General features: G+C 32.8%; 1 protein-coding gene across 1 annotated transcript in view; it reads left to right on the forward strand.

Moving 5' to 3' along the window:
* The window catches only part of LOC114337357 (zinc finger protein 239-like), an 85,140-nt gene extending 77,966 nt beyond the window's left edge, over positions 1–7,174 (forward strand). The window contains exon 2 of the mRNA XM_028287770.2: positions 5,883–7,174. Coding sequence (XP_028143571.1) covers positions 5,883–6,715 — 833 coding nt within the window. The 3' untranslated portion in view covers positions 6,716–7,174. The remainder of the gene's footprint in view (positions 1–5,882) is intronic.
* Positions 7,175–21,909: the final 14,735 nt, after the last annotated feature.

Here is a 21,909-nt window from a genome sequence, read left to right on the forward strand (position 1 = left end):
TAAATAAGCTGCTGGTATTTGAAAGCAAAGTTCTCAGAATGATATTTGGTCCTCAAAGAGGTAAATTGACAGAAGCGTGGAGAATGCGCCGCAGAATTGAATTGGTGACTTTGTATGGTACCTACTAAAAACATTGTCAGACATATATAAACGCTAAGATAGGATGGGCAGGTCATGTGGTAGATCAGAGAAAGACAGTGTTTTTGAGAGACGATAGAAGATCAGTACGCCGTCCCAGAAAGAAATGGAAGGATGATGAAGAATCGAACTATCCTTATCCTGAATTAGTAAAGGCTGCTTGTAGAATTATTTGCATATTTGAAACAACGATGTAAACCATTTTATTTCACTTTAAAAATCGTGAAATCCAAACAGCGAGAGAAAAATTTAATACCTTTTTTACACTTGTAGATAATTGTTTAATAGCGGCTCGCGAAAAATTTCAAATTTTAAAATTGGCTCGGACTATCAAGGAGCTTGGCCACCCCTGCATATACGAAGTCTGTAGACCCAGTAGGAGCAGAGTTGTAGGTAACAAAAAGTAGGTTCTTATTCGTCAAATTTCAAATCGAATATTTCAACTTGAAAAAACCAAAAAATGAAGCACTTTTTGGGAAAAACTTATCGCAACTTTTTTAAAGTGTTTAAAAAAGCTTTATTTTGGTTTTTTTTTATGAAAGTTTCTAGCCCCAAAATTAAGTATGTAGCGCTCAAAATAAATTTGGTCCCTTGTAATCTATTGGCGATACCAAAAATCTCAAGTAGCAAAAAAATAATATTTTTTAAATATAATTATTTTATTATAATATAATTATTTTATTACAGGTTTTGCTATTGTATTTTGGACTTTGTATTTTCATGAAGACAAAAATTGGTTGAGATATGGCTGTTCAAAATTTGCATACACTCGTGATTATTGACTCGTTTAAGCCCATTTAACTGCAGCCTTTTAAAAAATAAGTACCTACTTTAAACCAATGAATCTTACAGATGTTATAAATAATAAAAAGAAAAGTAATTTCTGAAGCGGTAACGATTAATTTAATTTTGGATGCTAATTGGGAGTGATTTTCACGATTTTTTTTTACCTACCAAAAAAAAAATGGACCAACATTCTTTTGATCGTAACTTACTTACTTTTGATGTTAGAAACTTTTTTAAAAAACAAAAATAAAGCTTTTTCGAATACTTTAAAAAATTGGAGTTTTCCCCGAAAAGTGCTTGATTTTTTGGTTATTTCACGGTGAAATATTCGATTTGGAATTTGACTAGTAAGAACTCACTTTTCATTAGCTACAACTGTTCTCCTACTGGGTCTACAGACCTTATACATACACCATTTTTTTCACTTTTTTATAAGCTATGTTTTTGCAAATAATATTTTTTTGATAAAATACTTTTTGAGTTATTTGCGAAAAACCGCCTGCAACTAGAGCACAAGGTACATTTTGTTGCTAAAAATCATTTTTAAATTTAATTTTGTTATGTAATATGAATGTATACATTAAGGGGGGGTATGGTTTTAAATCAACATATCAAGCACATTTTTGTGAATTTTTTTCGAAGCTATGGTAGAATTATTTTATTTTTAAATTAAATAAACATACTAAGTACAATTCAAAGAATATTTAAGAAAAAAGTCAATCCAAAATATTGAAAAATAAACCATTGGCGACTGTAGAGTTTCAAGCAAACTTTTTAGATTTATTTTGCTTCGTTTTTTATTGTGCAACAGTGTTAACTACGCCGCTGCTTTTACCACACTCAGCGCATTCCGGGATTAACCTTCGTTATCGTATGATCCAGCCAGCAAGTGCATGGCGAGGCTCGAATTCAGGGTCAAAAGTCAGACCATAGGAAAATGAGATCATACCAGACGAGGGATTCGTTTTTTCGCATTCGTAAGATTCACATCACATAAGAGACACATCACTACGCGAAGCTACCGGCCTTTTGTAACGTCGTATAATATCTAATTGTAATTATATTTGTTTGTCTAACCGGACTGCCCTTAAAATAATTAGTTCATTTTTGAAGTTGTTCGTTTTTAATTTTATTTCAATAAATCATTGTAACGAGTGTTAAGTTTTTCATCACCTGATGCTAGCTTACACAGGATAAACGCGAAGATACAAATCCGCCTTCTATCCAGATTTTCTAGCGACAAATTTTGGCAGGCAGCTCAAAAAAAAATGGATTTTGCGGTGGACATCAGAACTCATCACTCTGGATCATATGAAACAAAAAATTCAAAAAGATTTAATTAGCTTATGAGTTTCACGAGGTAACAACGTCGAGTTTTTTTATTTTTAATGATTGTTGAATTTTTGGTATCACTCAGAAGTCAAAAATACGAAATTTTTGATAAAATTTTTGTGAAAACCAACAGATTTAATATTGTTGAACAAAACATAAGCACAAAACGAAAAATATCTCGACGTTGTTACCTCACGAAATGTCTAAAGAAAATTATGCAAAATTTCAGGTAGATCGGTCAAGTAGTTTTTCAGTTACAAGTTTTGAGAAAAATGCGTTTAAAGTTTTGACAACTGCATCTTCATCTTCTTATTTGTCTGCCAAATCGTAAAGTGATGAACATTGGAATATGTTTTTTAAATTGCAGAGTAATCTACAAAAGAGAAGGCGAACAGTTGTTTAACGTTTCTCACTACGCTCAAGCGTGCTGGCGCGAAGCCGCGGCAACGCGAGTCGAAGGTAGGGATATTCAACACCCTGTATCTCTGGTAATTTTACTCCGATCAATCTGAAATTTTCAGAGAGTATTCTTGAAAGTATGCACTTTTATTTGAAATATAAAAAAAATTAAATATTTCAAACCATACCCCCCCTTAACTATAATATATTTAATATTAAACAGCAATAAAACATTTGAATATATTACATATTTTATATATTTTTTATTATTTTGTTGAGCTCCTTACCTTAATCCCATAGAAAATGTTTGGGAGCTTTTAAAATGAGAAATTTCCAATGAAGGTCACCAAAATAATTATTTGATCGAAGAACTGATATATCACTGGAACCCCAATGACAAATTGAAGCAAAGTGAATTTAACTGCATTCAAAGTATGCCAATAGATTCCATCACATATCGGAATTGCTGGTAATGAAGAAGTAGATTCATTGGCAAAACTAGCAGTAATAAGCACGGAATCAGAAACATTCCACATCTAGATGTAAAACCTGTAATCAAGAACTTGATAATCAATGCTTGGCAGACGAAGTGGAATCAATCAACATCCAAACTGCGAGAAGTAAAACATTCAATACTATCTTGGAAATCAACCCCAAATAAGCGATTACATCAAACCATTCTCTCTCGTCTGAGACTAGGTCACACCGCCATCACGCATAAACATCTGCTGGAGAGTGAAGTAAAACCACAGTGCTACGTATGTGATATTGTGCTCAGTGTTCGCCACATTTTACTGGAGTGTCCTCTCTATTGCATGGAGAGACTTCAGTATAAACTACAAGACACCTTACAAGCAAAATTAAGTGACGGAACTGATATGAACAATTTGACATCATACTTATATTCTATAAATGTACTAAATAAATTGTAAACCTTTTAACTGTATTGCGCCAATGACCCTTTGAGGTTGAGGCATAAATAAATAATAAAAAAAAAGTATGCCAAGACGGGCACAAGCGGTAATCAAAGTTAAAGGGGGCTTAACAAAAAATAACTAAAAAATATAAATATGTGATATTTTCAAATGTTTTATTGTTGTTAATTATTAAATATGATAACTTTAATAATAAACAGCAATAAAACATTTGAAAATATCACATATACCCCATTCCACGAATATACGACCCTCTTGGATTATTGCGACAACGAATATTTTACTGTGCAAGATATGAAGAACGAAATTAAATTGCAAATTATATTGTTGTTTATTGAAGTAATTATTAGAACAAAATACTTTCGTACTTCTTATGTTGCACACTAAAATATTCGTTGTCGCGATAATCTAAAACAGTCGTATATTCGTGGAATGCACCATATTTGATTTTTGAAGTGAAAACTTCTTTAGGGACGTTGTGAGATTTTTGGATAGGGGAAAAAGCATTGAATTCGCGACCGTTATTGCGACCGTCATCGCTTATGCTATATATTATTTTGTATATAAAAATTGTATAGAAGTATTTAAATTTAAAATAAATGTAATGTAAAACATATTTTAGGATGGGGAAAAAGGATTTATTTCGCGACCGTCATCTCTTTGGCGAAATATATTTTGTACGTATCTATATTATGTGTATGTATATATAAATTGTATAAAAGTATTAAAATTTAAAATAAATGTAAAACCTATTTTTTGATAGAGAAAAAGGATTTATTTCGCGACCGTCATCTCTTTGGCGAAATATATTTTGTACGTATCTATATTATGTGTATGTATATATAAATTGTATAAAAGTATTAAAATTTAAAATAAATGTAAAACCTATTTTTTGATAGAGAAAAAGGATTTATTTCGCGACCGTCATCTCTTCGACGAAATAAATTTTGTACGTATATTTAATGAAGTGAAAACTTCTTTAGGGACGTTGTGCACATTTTGGATGGGAAAATATATTAAATTGGCGACCGTCATCGCTTCAAAGAAATAAATTTATCAAGTGAAAACTTCTTGAGGGACGTTGTGCACTTTTTGGATTGGGAAAAATATTAAATTAGCCACCGTTATCTCTTCGACGAAACAAATTGTTGAAGTGAAAATATCTTTAGAGACGTTGTGCACTTTTTAGATGGGAAAAAAGTCTTGACGGTCATCGCTTCGAAGAAATACATTTTTGAAGTGAAAACTTCTTGAGGGACGTTATGCACAATTTTTGAAGTTAAAATTTCTTTAGGGACGTTGTGCCCTTTTTAGGTGGTTAAAAAGTATTAAATTAGCGACTGTCATCGCGACCGTTATCGCTTCGGCGAAATAAATTTTTGAAGTAAAAACTTCTTTAGGGACGTTGTGCACTTTTTGGATGGGAAAAAGTAATAAATTTATGACACTTTAAACCTTATTCTAATTCTTTTAGAGTAAACTTATTTAACAAACTTTAATTATTATTGTTCACTTCTTTAGGAAGGTTTACATTTATATTTTGTGAAACCCAGGCCGGAACTAACTTGTTATGTTGAAAAATTCTTCAGTCCAATTATCTTTCTTTACTTGATTATTTGGGACATTATAAGTATTTTTGATTTTTTAAATTTCTTTCCAAATTTCTTGGACCGGAGTATTTTTATTTAATTTACTACAAAATTCTCGCCAAGAAGCTTTTTTACTTTGTAATATTGTTTTTTTCTTAATTGCCTCCGCTTTCTGATATTTTATATAATTTTCATATGTACCTACTATTTCCGTTAAAGTTGTGCACATTCTGGGTTTCACCATTTTTTAGTAAACTTACTATTGATCGTCATTTTTTTCTTAGGTATTGATAAAAAATGTGTGCATGTAAAATAACCCCAGCCGTGGATATTTAGTGATACTTACCAATGTTCATTTCTCGACTTTGCAAAAACACATAATATGGACCTTGATCCGTTGAACTGTATTTATTTTTTGTTTTATTATTTTTTCGGTACCACCTGTTTCGTCGCTTTTTCCATTTACGCTAAATACATTCCATATCCACTTCATCTATGACAATAGATTTCCCCCTATCAGGAGGCTCACATTTTTCATCCAAATCACCGTTCATTGCAATCGAAAAACTATAAACAACACTACCGTTCTCGCACTGATAAGGACTGTACTCGATTACTGCTTAAAACGGACTGTTTTTCAGATTTGTTTGAAATAGCATTTGAATATTCTTTGGTAGTAAAAATAAATTTAATTTTTTTTTAGATTCCTTCCATACAAAAAGAAGAAAAGAAAAATCTCACGAATGTGAGATTTGTTTAAAACCATTTAATGAAGCAGGTGAATTGAAAACGCATGTTAGAACACACACTGGAAAAAAACTTCACAATTGTGAGATATGTTTTAAGCAATTTATTTCAAAAAATAGTCTAGAACTGCATATGAGAATTCACACTGGCGAAAAACCTCACAAATGTGAAATTTGTTCTAAGCTGTTTAACCAAAAAGGTAATTTAAATACACATATGAAACTGCACACTGGACTGAAATCTCACTTGTGTGAGATTTGTTTAAAACCGTTTAGTCAAGCAGGTGATTTAAAAAGGCATGTTAGAATACACACTGGGGAAAAACCTCACAAGTGCGAAATTTGTTTTAAGCGATTTATTTCAAAAAATAATCTAAAACTGCATATGAGAGTTCATACAGGTGAAAAACCTTATAAATGTAAAATTTGCTTTATGTTGTTTACACAAAATTCTAGTTTAAATATGCATATGAAATTGCACAGCGGACAAAAGCCTCACAAGTGTAAGGTTTGCTTAAAATCGTTTATTCGAGCAGATGAGTTAAAAAAACATGTTAGAATTCACACTGGAGACAATCCTCACAATTGTGAGACATGTTTTAAGCAATTTACTTCAGAAATTAAGCTAAAGGTGCATATGAGAATTCACACTGGCGAAAGACCATATAAATGTGAAATTTGTTCTAAGCTGTTTATCCAAAAATGTAATTTAAATAGTCATATGAGAAGTCACACTGGTGAAAGACCTTATATAAATGTGAAATTTGTAGTAGGCAGTTTACTCACTTAAGTAGCTTAAATAGTCATATGATAGTTCATACTGGCGAAAAACCTTATAAATGTGAAATTTGTAGTAAGCAGTTTAATAAACTATGTAATTTAAAGGATCATATGAGAATTCACACTGGTGAAAAACCTCATAAATGTGAAATTTGTAGTAAGCAATTTAGTCACATAAGTAATTTGAAGGATCATATTATGAGAATTCACACTGGTGAAAAACCTCACAAATGTGAAATTTGTAGTAAGCACTTTACTGTAAAAAGTACTTTAAATACACATATGAAATTGCACACTTGACAAAAATCTCACAAATCTTAAATTTGTTTTAAACTGTTCAACTATTCAAGCAGGTGATGCGATATCATAGGTCATAGACGAATCAACGAATCACTATATTTATTAAGCTCAACAGGCCTTGTAGGCCTAGGACTAAAAGGTTTACATTTCTAATTACATTTTATTTTATTCTTATAAATTTTATTTAATTATACTTCAGTCTTTTTATACACTCCTTATAACGATCAGATGGACAAGAGGTCACGAAGGCTGAACCAGAAGGATCAAGACGATATTATCCTTGGATGGAATAAGGAATGACCGAAGATGGAAAGGTCCAATCGCTTACATTGACGAAACAAAGGCCACGTTGCTCAGTCGGAAGAGATGTGGGCATGGTTCTTTGGGTTGGGCTTCTGTTACAATGAAAGGTGTTAAATGAATAAACAATGGTATGTGAATAGAGCTAATGAAACGAAGATAGACAAAAGGTAAATAGATAACATTAACTGATGGTTTGACACTTGGACTCTAAGGAAACGGAAATACTTAATACTCAAACGAAAATATAGGGCGCCAGGTATTTTGACCAAAAAATACTCAAAGGAACAATAATTAACGAAACATAACACAACAATAACAAATTAGCAAGAATGCTACGATAAGACATCAATGTACTAATCTTGAGCTGTAAAAAAATTAAATAAAATACGACATCGTAAGTTTCAATGTAACATTTATTAAAATACTCCACCAAATCTCAATATTTACACAATACGTACAGTGTATACGCAGTATAAGATCGCCAACAACAAAATTAAGAAACCAAAAAATACCTAAACCGTTAATCTATAAGACAAAAGTTGGCGACATAATAACAATCACTGCATATAAATTGGTGTATTCACCAACACAGTAATACTAAAAAAATGGAATGTAAGTGAACGAATATAACTATTAATTATTAACTCAAGAAAAAAATGAACTGTAGTTACTCGAAACAATAAAAAATCCATACTCTAAATAAAAACTAGAAATTTTACCGTTCACTTACAACAAAAAAAGAAAGAGCTCTTTGTTTATATTTATACCTATCTAACAATACTTAATAACACTCTAATAATACTCAGAAAAATATCTACATAATGTAAATGTTTATAGTTTAAATGATCACCCATTTAAAAATAAAAAGATAATCATCAACTTCATACTAAAAGTATGACCTACTTTTCAGAATGTCACTATCACAAACTGGGCGAAAACTTTTGGTTTTTGAACTTATTTCACGAAAGAACACAAAATTGTCCTTGCCCTGGACATAACAAAGGCGTCTCTACTAATTTCTTCAATAAGTAAAAGATGAGTGACTTACTTAAAACATCTGTTAGAGGGTAGGATGGCCCTTTGTAAGCCGGCAGGCTCTCAAGGTGTGGAAGATGGCCATGAAGAAATTCAACTTTACGACACAGTCGAAAGAATAATAGTATTTAACAGTGTTCATAAAATAGCAGCTGGACAACATAATGCATAGGTGGAAGGTGAAAGGTGAAAGGTGGACCCTTTAAAAAAATAGAAAACGCAATTGTACAATTATTGTACATACCAATAAACAATCATTAATACTCTTACCTGCCTAATCGGCGGGGCCCACAATACACGAACAAACTTGATCTCACATAATGACTATATTAACTCAACTCACAAATGATGCAGAATTTTAAGAATTTGTGGTTTTTATGAATCTTTGGCGTCCTTTGAGAGTGGTGGGGTTTTAACCAATGAAAATTATGGGAAACTGTGAGAGATATTCAAGAACAGATTTCCTTACCACTCGTAAAAGGGCTTAGCGAACCTAATACTTAAGACGAGTTATGGGATGCAAGGCCCATATCATTCACCAGAAAGCTATTAAAGTCTAATGTTCGACTCTATCGATAGCACATATGTGTTTCTAAGAAAAACAACGCCGATAGGGACTCTAAGATCTAATCAGTTAAGATAAAAGCGTGAAATGAGGGGGACTAGACCAAAATCTACACTGGGAAAACGTAAACGTTATACAGCTTCCCCCCACGATTTAAACTGTGGTGCAATACCACTGTTTACAATCGGAGTCTGCAATAAGCACCATAAACAAAAGACTGACCATCAAGCAGTAGCCTGACACAGTTGGTAATGATCTAGACACACTAAAATAGGTTTTGGTACTTGAGGTGCTTGAACACAAGTGACCAAATCGGAAACAGCTAATAAGCAATAAAACTCAAACACCAAACTAAAAAGGGTTATCTCTATGATAAACTAAACGCAAATAAAACACAAAAACTATCAACTATATATACAAGGACTACTCTAATTCTAAACGACTAAGTCAGCAAACACCTACAGTGTTGCTTAAATCCTTAGTATAAAACTAAACATTCAACTCGAAAGTCGACTCAAAGTATGGTTCGTTGACTCGCAAGTACAACAATCAATGGCAGATATCTACACAAATGGCTCTAGCCAAACTAAAAAGGTAGAACATACCAATGTTGAAGTTTTAGACGCGAAAATCAAAGTTGCTCCAGCTCAACAAAGGCGATTGGCCAACAAGGTAACGTAGGCAAACTTCGTTATGGTTGTCCCCTCAACCGGTAACTAGGTAAGCGTCAAGCAATGCTAAGGTTTGGACTGCAAGATCAAAGCAAACAAAGTGTCGAAATTCCAACAGCTGGTCGAAATTTTATGACAGGGAAAGAAAACAGGTTGGCCAAAAGTTCCATAAAAATCTTCTGGGGTTAACCACGGCAGAAAATTTTCAATCGAGAAACTCCCAGAAAAACAAGGAATGTAATCAGGACAAGATATGTCTGAATACATTATAAGATATTATTATAAATAACTTTAATACTATCTACTCAACTCAAATAAAGTCAACTCCATTGGAATTAACTCAAAACCAAACGCAAAATTAGCACAAGCAAACTCAATACAAAAATATTTGTCATAGTGCGTCCACTAACAACAAACAAACTCGAGCTCTAATAAACTCGACTAAACGCATAAGTGCCTTGGAGTCTCTCATCCAGGACTTTATGAGCTACACTCAAAAATTGCCACGAAATCTTTCATTCGGGACTTCAATAATAACAGACACACTAGTTATAGCTAGTGGTTTGCTTATTTGATTTCACTTTGCCGGTCTAGGACAAAGCATTTCGCAATCAAACATTCTCAAAGTAGGTATAATGTTCACAGAACACTATCTCAAAAAAATTACTTCTATCCCGACAACATGTACCGGAAGAGCCTAAACACATACAAACAGCAAACAGAATACAAACGCAAATAAACACGAGTAATATATAAAATTACCAAAGCACAATTACTATCTCACGTAACGAATAAATTCGAACTCAAACAAAAGGAATAGAGAAGTTAGTAAAACATGCCAAGGAGTTCTCAACAAAGAAATATAGAAAGAAATGAACAAAGGAAAGTTCAGATAATTGTCGAAATCTACCTTTAATTAGGACCGGAAGTAATTACGCATACTAGACGCCTTATTATTATAATATATATGATAATATATTATTATAAAGGTACTTAAATCGTTAGGTTAAATCACAGGCAGCTCACAGGTAGGGAAGTGTCACAATTTAGTAGGGACTGATGTCCTAAATAGATACGACATTTTATCGAAATAGTATTTTATGTAAGCCGCAAGAATAAAATTTATTCCGTAAATACATCTGGGCCTAGTACGTGCCTGTATTTAACAAAAAAATTTCACCCTTTATTAGCCGACACAAAATTGCCAAAACATTATCCTAATTCACCCAAGCTATCGACAGAACAATTAAACCATTACTCGAATTATTGTACTCTAAACTCTAAACAAAAATATTTGCATTATCTGCTAACTAAACATAGAAAATTTATATTCACGAGTCAAACTACTTGTGAAATATAAACAAGCAATAAGATGCTACTTTTTACATCTCATTAATATCTAAAATAGGGTCATAGCCCTTTAAAAATATCTACTATCAAAATAAGTGTATGTTACAAGCTTTTGCGGTTGCGACAAATGCTAAATAAAAGCTAATAAAAACATTACGCCTCTTTATCTGAAATTAGGGTCAAAAACACACTTAAATACCTCTAGCCCTGACAGATGTTATTGGGGGTGGGACAAGAATTTTGAAATGTCAACCACCTTATCGTAGGCTAGTCGAAAAATATTAAGATTACGTAACGGTAAACGAAGACTCTACACTGAAAAAAGGAATATTTTCTGGACTGGAAGTAGTTTTGTACCGAATAGATTTTAGAATGCTGATATTGGAATGGTAAAACATAATTTCTCAAACATATTTCACAACAGCATGCGCCGAGGTCTTTCACTCGCGACTAATAGCTAATTGTAAAAAAACAATTCCTGGAATGGACAGCTTAACTTCTTTCATTTAAGACTTAAATCACAAACCTAAAACAATAGCATGACGGAAAGCTGCAGGACTCTTTCATTCTCCAGACTAACACCACGCCATGACTAAAAACTCTCTAAAACCACTCAAAACATTCTGGTACTGAAAAACATACGATATCAACCAAATAGGATATCATCAAAAATACATAACCACATAAAAATCCAAAAATATACTGCACAGAAATCATTACAACAATACTATTCTACAAGGTCAGAAAAGATTGGTCATAAAACCAGACAGAACAATATCGTTGAACGACGAAGAAGCATGTACCCGAAAATTTAGAAGACAACGCAATAATAATAGCGATAGTTGCTACCTCTAAAAACAGTTACAAAGCATTTCATAACTCAAAAACGGTACCTAAATGCAATAAAATAAACGCAATACAGTACAAAAAATATACCGCAACACAATACATATACAAAAAATATAAAAAGTAAAATGCACAATAAAACGATATAAAGCAAACTACAATAAATCACAAAAGTTGCAAAGTACGGCACAAAATAAACGTAAAAATCAAAAAGTTAAACAATTACAACTTCTTTGTGATTTGCTACAAAAAATACACAGCTCAAGATCTAGATACCTTTACCTTAATTAGATACATAACAAAAGACGTATCCCTTTGACATAAGGAAAAGTAATAAAAATGCTCAAATCTACTCAACTAAAAACATATCTAAAGAAAAAAGATCGATACTATACTATATACTTCACAGAATGGTACTCTAGAATGCGAAAAGGCAGGAATGAAAGTGTAAGGTACTACACTGACATTTAAATACTAAAAACGGAAATAAACAAACTAAAATGTGTCAAAATATTATTATCTATTAGCGAAAAATAACTCAAAAAATATTTTATCAATAAAAATAGCTACAAATTAGCCAAACTTAAACAAAACAAAAAAAGAAGAAAATCAGGTCTAATAGGAACATGATAAAAAAGAAAATCATGCTTCACGCATAGACATGAAAATTTGTATAGCCCGCGAAAAGGCAATTGACAAAGCTCTACGAAATTATGTATAAGGCAACCATAGGTAACAGAAGAAGTCCCACGTAATTTGTATAAGGCTCCACGAGAGGGGCGCCATTTTGTATAACGATCAGATGGACAAGAGGTCACGAAGGCTGAACCAGAAGGATCAAGACGATATTATCCTTGGATGGAATAAGGAATGACCGAAGATGGAAAGGTCCAATCGCTTACATTGACGAAACAAAGGCCACGTTGCTCAGTCGGAAGAGATGTGGGCATGGTTCTTTGGGTTGGGCTTCTGTTACAATGAAAGGTGTTAAATGAATAAACAATGGTATGTGAATAGAGCTAATGAAACGAAGATAGACAAAAGGTAAATAGATAACATTAACTGATGGTTTGACACTTGGACTCTAAGGAAACGGAAATACTTAATACTCAAACGAAAATATAGGGCGCCAGGTATTTTGACCAAAAAATACTCAAAGGAACAATAATTAACGAAACATAACACAACAATAACAAATTAGCAAGAATGCTACGATAAGACATCAATGTACTAATCTTGAGCTGTAAAAAAATTAAATAAAATACGACATCGTAAGTTTCAATGTAACATTTATTAAAATACTCCACCAAATCTCAATATTTACACAATACGTACAGTGTATACGCAGTATAAGATCGCCAACAACAAAATTAAGAAACCAAAAAATACCTAAACCGTTAATCTATAAGACAAAAGTTGGCGACATAATAACAATCACTGCATATAAATTGGTGTATTCACCAACACAGTAATACTAAAAAAATGGAATGTAAGTGAACGAATATAACTATTAATTATTAACTCAAGAAAAAAATGAACTGTAGTTACTCGAAACAATAAAAAATCCATACTCTAAATAAAAACTAGAAATTTTACCGTTCACTTACAACAAAAAAAGAAAGAGCTCTTTGTTTATATTTATACCTATCTAACAATACTTAATAACACTCTAATAATACTCAGAAAAATATCTACATAATGTAAATGTTTATAGTTTAAATGATCACCCATTTAAAAATAAAAAGATAATCATCAACTTCATACTAAAAGTATGACCTACTTTTCAGAATGTCACTATCACAAACTGGGCGAAAACTTTTGGTTTTTGAACTTATTTCACGAAAGAACACAAAATTGTCCTTGCCCTGGACATAACAAAGGCGTCTCTACTAATTTCTTCAATAAGTAAAAGATGAGTGACTTACTTAAAACATCTGTTAGAGGGTAGGATGGCCCTTTGTAAGCCGGCAGGCTCTCAAGGTGTGGAAGATGGCCATGAAGAAATTCAACTTTACGACACAGTCGAAAGAATAATAGTATTTAACAGTGTTCATAAAATAGCAGCTGGACAACATAATGCATAGGTGGAAGGTGAAAGGTGAAAGGTGGACCCTTTAAAAAAATAGAAAACGCAATTGTACAATTATTGTACATACCAATAAACAATCATTAATACTCTTACCTGCCTAATCGGCGGGGCCCACAATACACGAACAAACTTGATCTCACATAATGACTATATTAACTCAACTCACAAATGATGCAGAATTTTAAGAATTTGTGGTTTTTATGAATCTTTGGCGTCCTTTGAGAGTGGTGGGGTTTTAACCAATGAAAATTATGGGAAACTGTGAGAGATATTCAAGAACAGATTTCCTTACCACTCGTAAAAGGGCTTAGCGAACCTAATACTTAAGACGAGTTATGGGATGCAAGGCCCATATCATTCACCAGAAAGCTATTAAAGTCTAATGTTCGACTCTATCGATAGCACATATGTGTTTCTAAGAAAAACAACGCCGATAGGGACTCTAAGATCTAATCAGTTAAGATAAAAGCGTGAAATGAGGGGGACTAGACCAAAATCTACACTGGGAAAACGTAAACGTTATATCCTTCACCACCTCCCTCCATCTCCTTCTGTCCAATGCTAGTTCATTCCATTTCTCAATGTTACTTTTCTTCAGGTCTTCGTACACACTGTCCTTCTATATTTTGCTTGGCCTGTCGTTCCTTTTCTTTTGTATTGGTCTTCGTGAGAGTACCATTTTTGGCATTCTTTTACTTCTTATTCTCTCGATGTGCCCCAAATGTATTCTCTGTACTTTGATCGTTGTGATCGTTGGCTATTTATATAGTTTTTCCAGTTTTTTATTTTGTCTTCTTCTTCACTGACCTATTTTCACACCATATATTGCTCTTTGGTTTTTTCTCTTCCATCTTTCTAAAACGTCTGTTTCTGACTTTTTCAACACCCATGTTTCGCATGCGTGTGTTACTGTAGGTTTGATAAGTCTTATAAATTCTGATTTTTATTTTTTTTGATACGTATTTGGATTTCATTAATGTGCGTAATGCTCCATACTTTTTATTTCCTTTAGCTATTCTTGCCTTTATCTCCCCTTTCTCATGACCATTTTCATCTATTTTGGCTCCCAAGTAAATAATATCTTTTGCTCTTTTGAACGAGTATGTTTTTTGTTTTGGATCTCTCCCATTATCATATATTTTGTCTTTTCTTCATTTATTTTTAGTCTCAATTTTTTGGCTTCTGTTATTATGTTTTTCATTAACTTTGTAGTTCTTTCTTGCTTGTTGTTAATATTGTCAGATCATCTGCAAATGCTATGCATTGGTGGACGTTTTTAAATATCGATCCTTGTATGTTTATTCTGCTTTTCCTGATTGTTAGATTGAATTCAGTTGTTGATAGTAGGTTTCCTTGTCGTAATCCTTTCTTGGTTTCAAACTTTTTGGATGTATACCCTTTCCATGCTATTTAATTTGTTGTGTTTTCCATCGTCATCTTTACCATCCTGACAATTTTACTTGGTATCCCAATAAATTCTTTCATCAGTTCGTACATCTGCTGTCTGTTTACTGTATCGTAGTCCTGCTTAAAGTCGATGAACAAAGCATATACCTAGTACTGTTTTATGTTCATAACAGGTAGTCTGTATTTATTTTAAGGCAAATATTTGGTCCGTCGTTGATCTGTTGTTTCGGAATCCTGCCTGATATTCTGCCAATATATTTCCTAATATTGATTTAGCCTTTTTCTTATACTTTGTGCCAAGATTTTGTAAACTATTTCTAGTAGTGCGATGCCTCTATGCCTCGAGTTTTCGCATAGCATTCTATCACCTTTTTTGTGTATAGAGCATACCCTTACTATAGTCCACTCTTATGGCATTTTTTCTACTTCCCATATTCTCTTTATCAGTTCATATATCTCTTTTTGTAATCTTTTCTCTCCTGATTTTATCATTTCGGCCGATATTTCTGTTATTCCTGGACTTTTGTTATTTTTCAGGCTCTTTATTTCGGTTTCTATTTCTTGCTCTGCGGGTATTTCTATTGCTATCTGATCATTTTAAATTTCATGGTTTGTTTCATTTTATACTTCGCTCTTATTTAGCAGTTCTGTGAAATAGCTTTGATAGTTTCTCATTATTTTTCGGGCTCATTTAGCAGTATCCCTTTATAATCTCTCATGTATGGGTTGTTTTTCTGATATCCTCTTTTTTCTTTCAGTTTGTTCTCGGTGTATTTTCTTTTTTCGCTTCTACATTTTCTTTTTATGATTTTTTTCAATTCTCTATATTCTTCTCTATTGATATCTTCGTTATTTGTGAGATTTTTAAGTCTTACCTTTCTTATTGCTTCTGCTACTTCTTGACATTCTTCATCATAGCAATCTTTTGTTTTGTGTTTTTCTTGGCTTTCGCTAGGATTACTTTACTTGTGTTCAGGATTATGCTTCTATTATGTTTCCCCATTGTTTGTCTGGGTCTGACGTCTCTTGTTCCTGATTAATCTGTTGGATATTCCTGTTCATACTTTTTCTGTGTGTTATTATCTTTTAATAGTTCTATGTTGAATTGTTTTTCAGTTTCTTGTTTTGTTTTATTTTTTTTTCTTTATTTTACTGAGTTAGTTTAGTTAAGTAATTTAAGGGATCATATGAGAATTCACACTGGTGAAAACCTCACAAATGAAGACCTTGGGACCAGAAGGGGACAAACCACAATTTCGTCAAAAATGAGTTAAAGTAGAAATCTCACACTTTAAGACCATATTAATGTCCCAAACAGAAAATTTTAGCTGTTTTCTTATAGATGGCGCCGTTGTAGTAGGTCCCGTTGTGTCGCCATTGCTTTATATTGCAACAGAAGGAGACAAGCCACATTAGTAACCAACATGGCGACGGAACACTAGTGTGCATGTAAACGGAAAATAGACTTTTCTGAGTTTGATTCTGAACACAGTGACCAAGATCCGCTTTTAAATAAAAGCGAAAATGACAAAGACAAATTCACAACTGAATTATTTTATTGTTGCATTTTATGTTCACTTTTTAGAATATAATTTTTTTATACAAAAGGGGATAAGCCTCATATTTTTTCAAAAAATGTTCAAAAACTCAAAAACCGTTAAATAAACATGTGTGCTACTTTTATTGTGTATTTAATAACATATTTCCAACCGATTGTGGACCTTACTTCAGAGAAAAATGTAAAAATTGGATTTCAGGATTTGAAAATAAGTTTAAAATGATGTTTTCTCAAAAATATTGTTTAGTGACATGTTCCCTTCTGGTCCCAAGAGAAGGGAAAAATGTGAAATTTGTTCTAAGTTGTTTAGCCAAAAATGTTATTTAAATGTTCATATGAGAGTTCACACTGGTGAAAAACCTTATAAATGTGAAATTTGTAGTAAGCAGTTTACTCACTTAAGCAACTTAAATAGTCATATGATAGTTCACACCGGCGAAAAACCTTATAAATGTGAAATTTGTATATAGTAAGCAGTTTAATAAACTACATCATTTAAAGGATCATATGAGAATTCACACTGGTGAAAAACCTTATAAATGTGAAATTTGCAATAAGCAATTTACTAATGTAAGTAATTTGAAGGATCATATGAGAATTAACACTGGTGAAAAACCTCACAAATGTGAAATTTGTAGTAAGCACTTTACTGTAAAAGGTACGAAATTGCATACTGGACAAAAATCTCACAAATTCTAAAATTTGTTATAAGTAGCAGAGATAGCCTATGCATTCTCTGATGAGCCCCTAATAAGAGACGAAATCGTCGATAGGAGTTGCGGTTGTGCTCTCTGAACTAAGTAGAAATTAAGACAGTTTTGGCATCGCATTGCAACTGAATAAAACTGGTACACATTTTTATTTTGTTTTAAACTGTTCAACTATTCAGGCAGGTGATGTGATAGCATAGGCGAATCAACGAAGCTCTAAAAAGTCCAAAACTTCGGAATTGTGTGCAGTAAGATGAATCGTCATGCAACTTTCTGCATTTTATACTTAACTCTCCAGGAACCACTAGAGGAGAAATTACCTACAAAATAAATCATGCTAGGAAAATTTTGCCGACGATACTGCAATCCTAGCCTCACATACTGACCCTGTTTATGCCTCGCAACTCCTTCAAGCGTATCTAGACAGAATACAAGATTGGTTTTTGGAATGGAAAATTAAAGAAGAAAATCTGTTCATGTTACATTTACAACACGAAGAGGAACCAGTCCTCCTGTAACTTTAAACAATCATCAATTACCATCAGCCAACGAGGTAAAATATCTTGGTATTCATTTAGACAGAAGTCTCACATGGAGGAAACATATCTGGATCAAGAGAAAGCAACTAGGTCTCCAATACAGAAATATATATTGGTTAGTGGTATTCTTTATAAGGCAATACTTATGCCAATCTGTACATATGAGTTGGAACTAAGAGGGACAGCCAGGCACTCGCAACATCGAAATCATCCAACCCAACGCTTCCATTCAAAAAGTCTCAGAACCATCGCTAATGCACCATGGTACATCAACAACAGAATTATTCATCGAGATCAAATGGATATGGTACAAGAAGTTATCAAAAAACGTAGCGCTGCATACATTGCCAAGTTGGAGGATCATGAAAACCAGTTTGCACTTAACCTCCTAGACGATTCCCAAGAACAACGTATTTTAAAGAGATTCGAACCACTGGACTTGATATTTAGAGTAAACTTGTGAACTAATTAGTTAGTATGTCTGTTCGCTAAACTCAGACACAAATGGCTAGTGATTTTAGTAAGTAACTTTGCCAATTTGCTAAATTGGCAAAAAAGTAATTACTAAATAGTTAGTAATTTTGCCAATTTTAGCAAAATTTGCCAAAAACAAAAAAATTACCGACTAAAGTCACTAGCCAGTTTTGTCTGAGTTTAGCGAACCGACTATAGTTATAAAATGTAATTATTTCCTATACAACTTTATAAAAATTGTACTTTGATTTTACCAGTGGGTAAAATCCTTCTTGTCCTTGGTCAATGTCATTATTTTGTCTATTTTTGACACTCAACAGATTGCGAAATACTTTAAAATAAATAAAAAAAACTTTTTGCATTCGATTCGAAAGAGTGTCAGGAAATTTTATGAACTAAATTGATCTCCGGGAGATGAAAATTGCATTTTGTGCATAAGAAATATGCATTTTCAAAGTACATCTCGAAGAGATGGAAAATGAAAAATTTAGAACTCGGGAAATATTGACGAAAATGAGTTCAATTTTTATACTCAGGGTTTTGGGGGTCGCTGAACACGAATTTCATGACGGAGATGTTCTCTGAAGTAGTTGGTGCCCAGGGTGGAACTCATCGCTTGGAGTTTTATGTTATAATAATTTAAAATCCGTCAATAACCATTGCTCGTGGGTTTTGGGGGTCACTGAGCACGAATTTCATGACAACGATGGTCTCCGAGGTAGCTGGTACTCAGGGTGGTACTCGTTGCCAGGAGGTTTATGTTATACTTATTCAAAATCAGTCAATAATCATTACTCGGGGGGTTTTGGAAGTCGCTGAGCACGAATTTCATGACCGCGATGGATTCCGAGGTACCTGGTGCACAGGGTGAAACTCGTCGCCTGGAGTTTTATGTCACAATTCACAATCATTCAGAATAAGTCGATAATCATTACTCGGGATTTTGGAGGTAGCTGAATATAAATTTTTCATTAGTAAACTTTCTCAAAATGCGTTTATAGTAAATCTAAAAAAAAATAATCCAAAAATTATTTTTAAAATTTGACGCTTTTAAAGAAATTTGTAACATAGATAAAATGCCAGCTGATGCGGGGGTCGGCATAAATCAGGCAACTCTCTCGAAAAATCGGCATAAATCCGGCAACGTTCATAAGTGTGGCAAAGCCGTCGAAAAAGATTAGAGCGAAGCATGTTCGTGCTTCAGACAGTTGTATCACGTAGGCGTCGAGCTACGAGGCATAATGTTCGGGAGTACCTTAATGTTCATTTTGGAGAATGGATATGCGCAGACGTGGAATCGTTCAATGGCCCGCACGGTCATGTGACCTGACGTTCGGTGACCTGACACCCTGTGATTTCTTCCCGTTGGACCTTCTCAAGAATCGCGTTTTTGCAAGAGGAATAACGCACCGTTCCTGACCTCCGAATTGCAATTGAAGAAGAATTTTTGAAAATATTCGCGGACAGCTTGTCGTGCTTCGCCGGACCTGCCTCTCCGTTGCGAAACATTGCAGTAAATGCATTAATTAAGATGGACACTTACAGTAACCTTTTTTCGAATCCCTTTTTAATTTCTTTGAATAAATTCATTTTGACGCTACATTTTTTCTTTTAATGCAAAATGCCTGACTTAGGCCAACCAGTGTATGTATGTTGTTCTGAAGTTATTTTCTTGTGGCATTTTTGTAATTAACTATTTTTAATGGGAAATGAGCTACAATTTTACTAAAAAATGATTTTATTAACGTTTCGACGTCCAAATCGGATGCCGTTGTCAAAATAACAAAAAATATTAATAAATTAAACAAAAATGTTGTTGCTTAGTAAAAAATTCTAATAATTTATTTAATCTGACTCATTTATATCGGCAATTCGGACATATTTATATTATACATTTTAAAGTAGAAGACTCTAAACTGGTATTGCCAATATTTATGAGTTGAGTTCTGGGACGACTTTACTGAAAGATATAGTTCATTCGATTACATGAATATGTGTATACAGGGTGTAACGAAAATACAGGTCATAAATTAAATCACATATTCTGAGACCAAAAATAGTTCGAATGAATCTAATTTACCTTAGTACAAATATGCACATAAAAAAAGTTACAGCCCTTTGAAGTTACAAAATGGAAATCGATTTTTTCCAATATATCGAAAATTATTAGAGATATTTTATTGAAAATAGACATGTGGCATTCTTATGGTAGTAGTATCTTAAGAAAAAATTATAGTGAAATTTGGACACCCCATAAAAATTTGATGGGGGTTTTGTTCCCTTAAACCCCCCAAACTTTTGTGTACGTTCCAATTAAATTATTATTGTGGTACCATTAGTTAAATTTAATATTTTTAAAACTTTTTTGCCTCTTAGTATTTTTTCGATAAGGCAGTTTTTATCGAGTTGCGGCTTCTTTTTTAATATGTTTACATAAAAATTTTATGGGGGCTTTGTTCCTTTAAACCCCCCAAATGTTTGTGTATGTTCCAATTAAACTTTTACTGCGGTACCATTAGTTAAACACAGTGTTTTTAAAACTTTTTTGCCTCTTTGTATTTTTTCGAGAAGGCATTTTTTATCGAGATATTACTTCTTTTTTAAAATGGTTCAAAATATACCTAAAAATGTAAATCATAAATAAATTTTCATATTATTACCAAGTCTCCATAATCCTACTTAGCCATATACAAATATGTGGTGGATTTGACAAGTATTCAAAATATCTCGATAAAAACTGACTTTTCGAAAAAGTACTAAGAGGCAAAAAAGTTTTCAAAATATTGTGTTTAACTAATGATACTACAATAATAATTAAATTGGAACGTACACAAAAGTTTGGGGGGGTTTAAAGGAACAAAACCCCCATAAAATTTTTATGGGTGTCCAAATTTCACTATAATTTTTTCTTAAGATACTACTACCATAAGAATGCCACATGTCTATTTTCAATAAAATATCTCTAATAGTTTTCGATATATTGGAAAAAATCGATTTTCATTTTGTAACTTCAAAGGGCTATAACTTTTTTTATGTGCATATTTGTACTAAGGTAAGTTAGGTTCAATCGAACTATTTTTGGTCCCAGAATATGTGATTAGATTTATAACCTGTATTTTTGTTACACCCTGTATATGTTACGGATAATAATGTAAATTGAACATTAGCGTTAAAGACCGAACATTGTCGTGAATATTCATTTTTCCTAGTTATTAACGACAATAACATAAGCTAAAAGTTTACTTCTTTTCTTTTTACCATTCAAATAAATTACTAAATATGTTGTTGCTGCGACTCTTTGCAAAGACATAGCATACTAAACTGAAGTCGCCTGAATGAAATCATGTCTAGACGCAT

This window comes from Diabrotica virgifera, chromosome 6 (assembly GCF_917563875.1).
Source record: "Diabrotica virgifera virgifera chromosome 6, PGI_DIABVI_V3a".
In the NCBI taxonomy this organism is placed as follows: Eukaryota; Metazoa; Arthropoda; class Insecta; order Coleoptera; family Chrysomelidae; genus Diabrotica; species Diabrotica virgifera.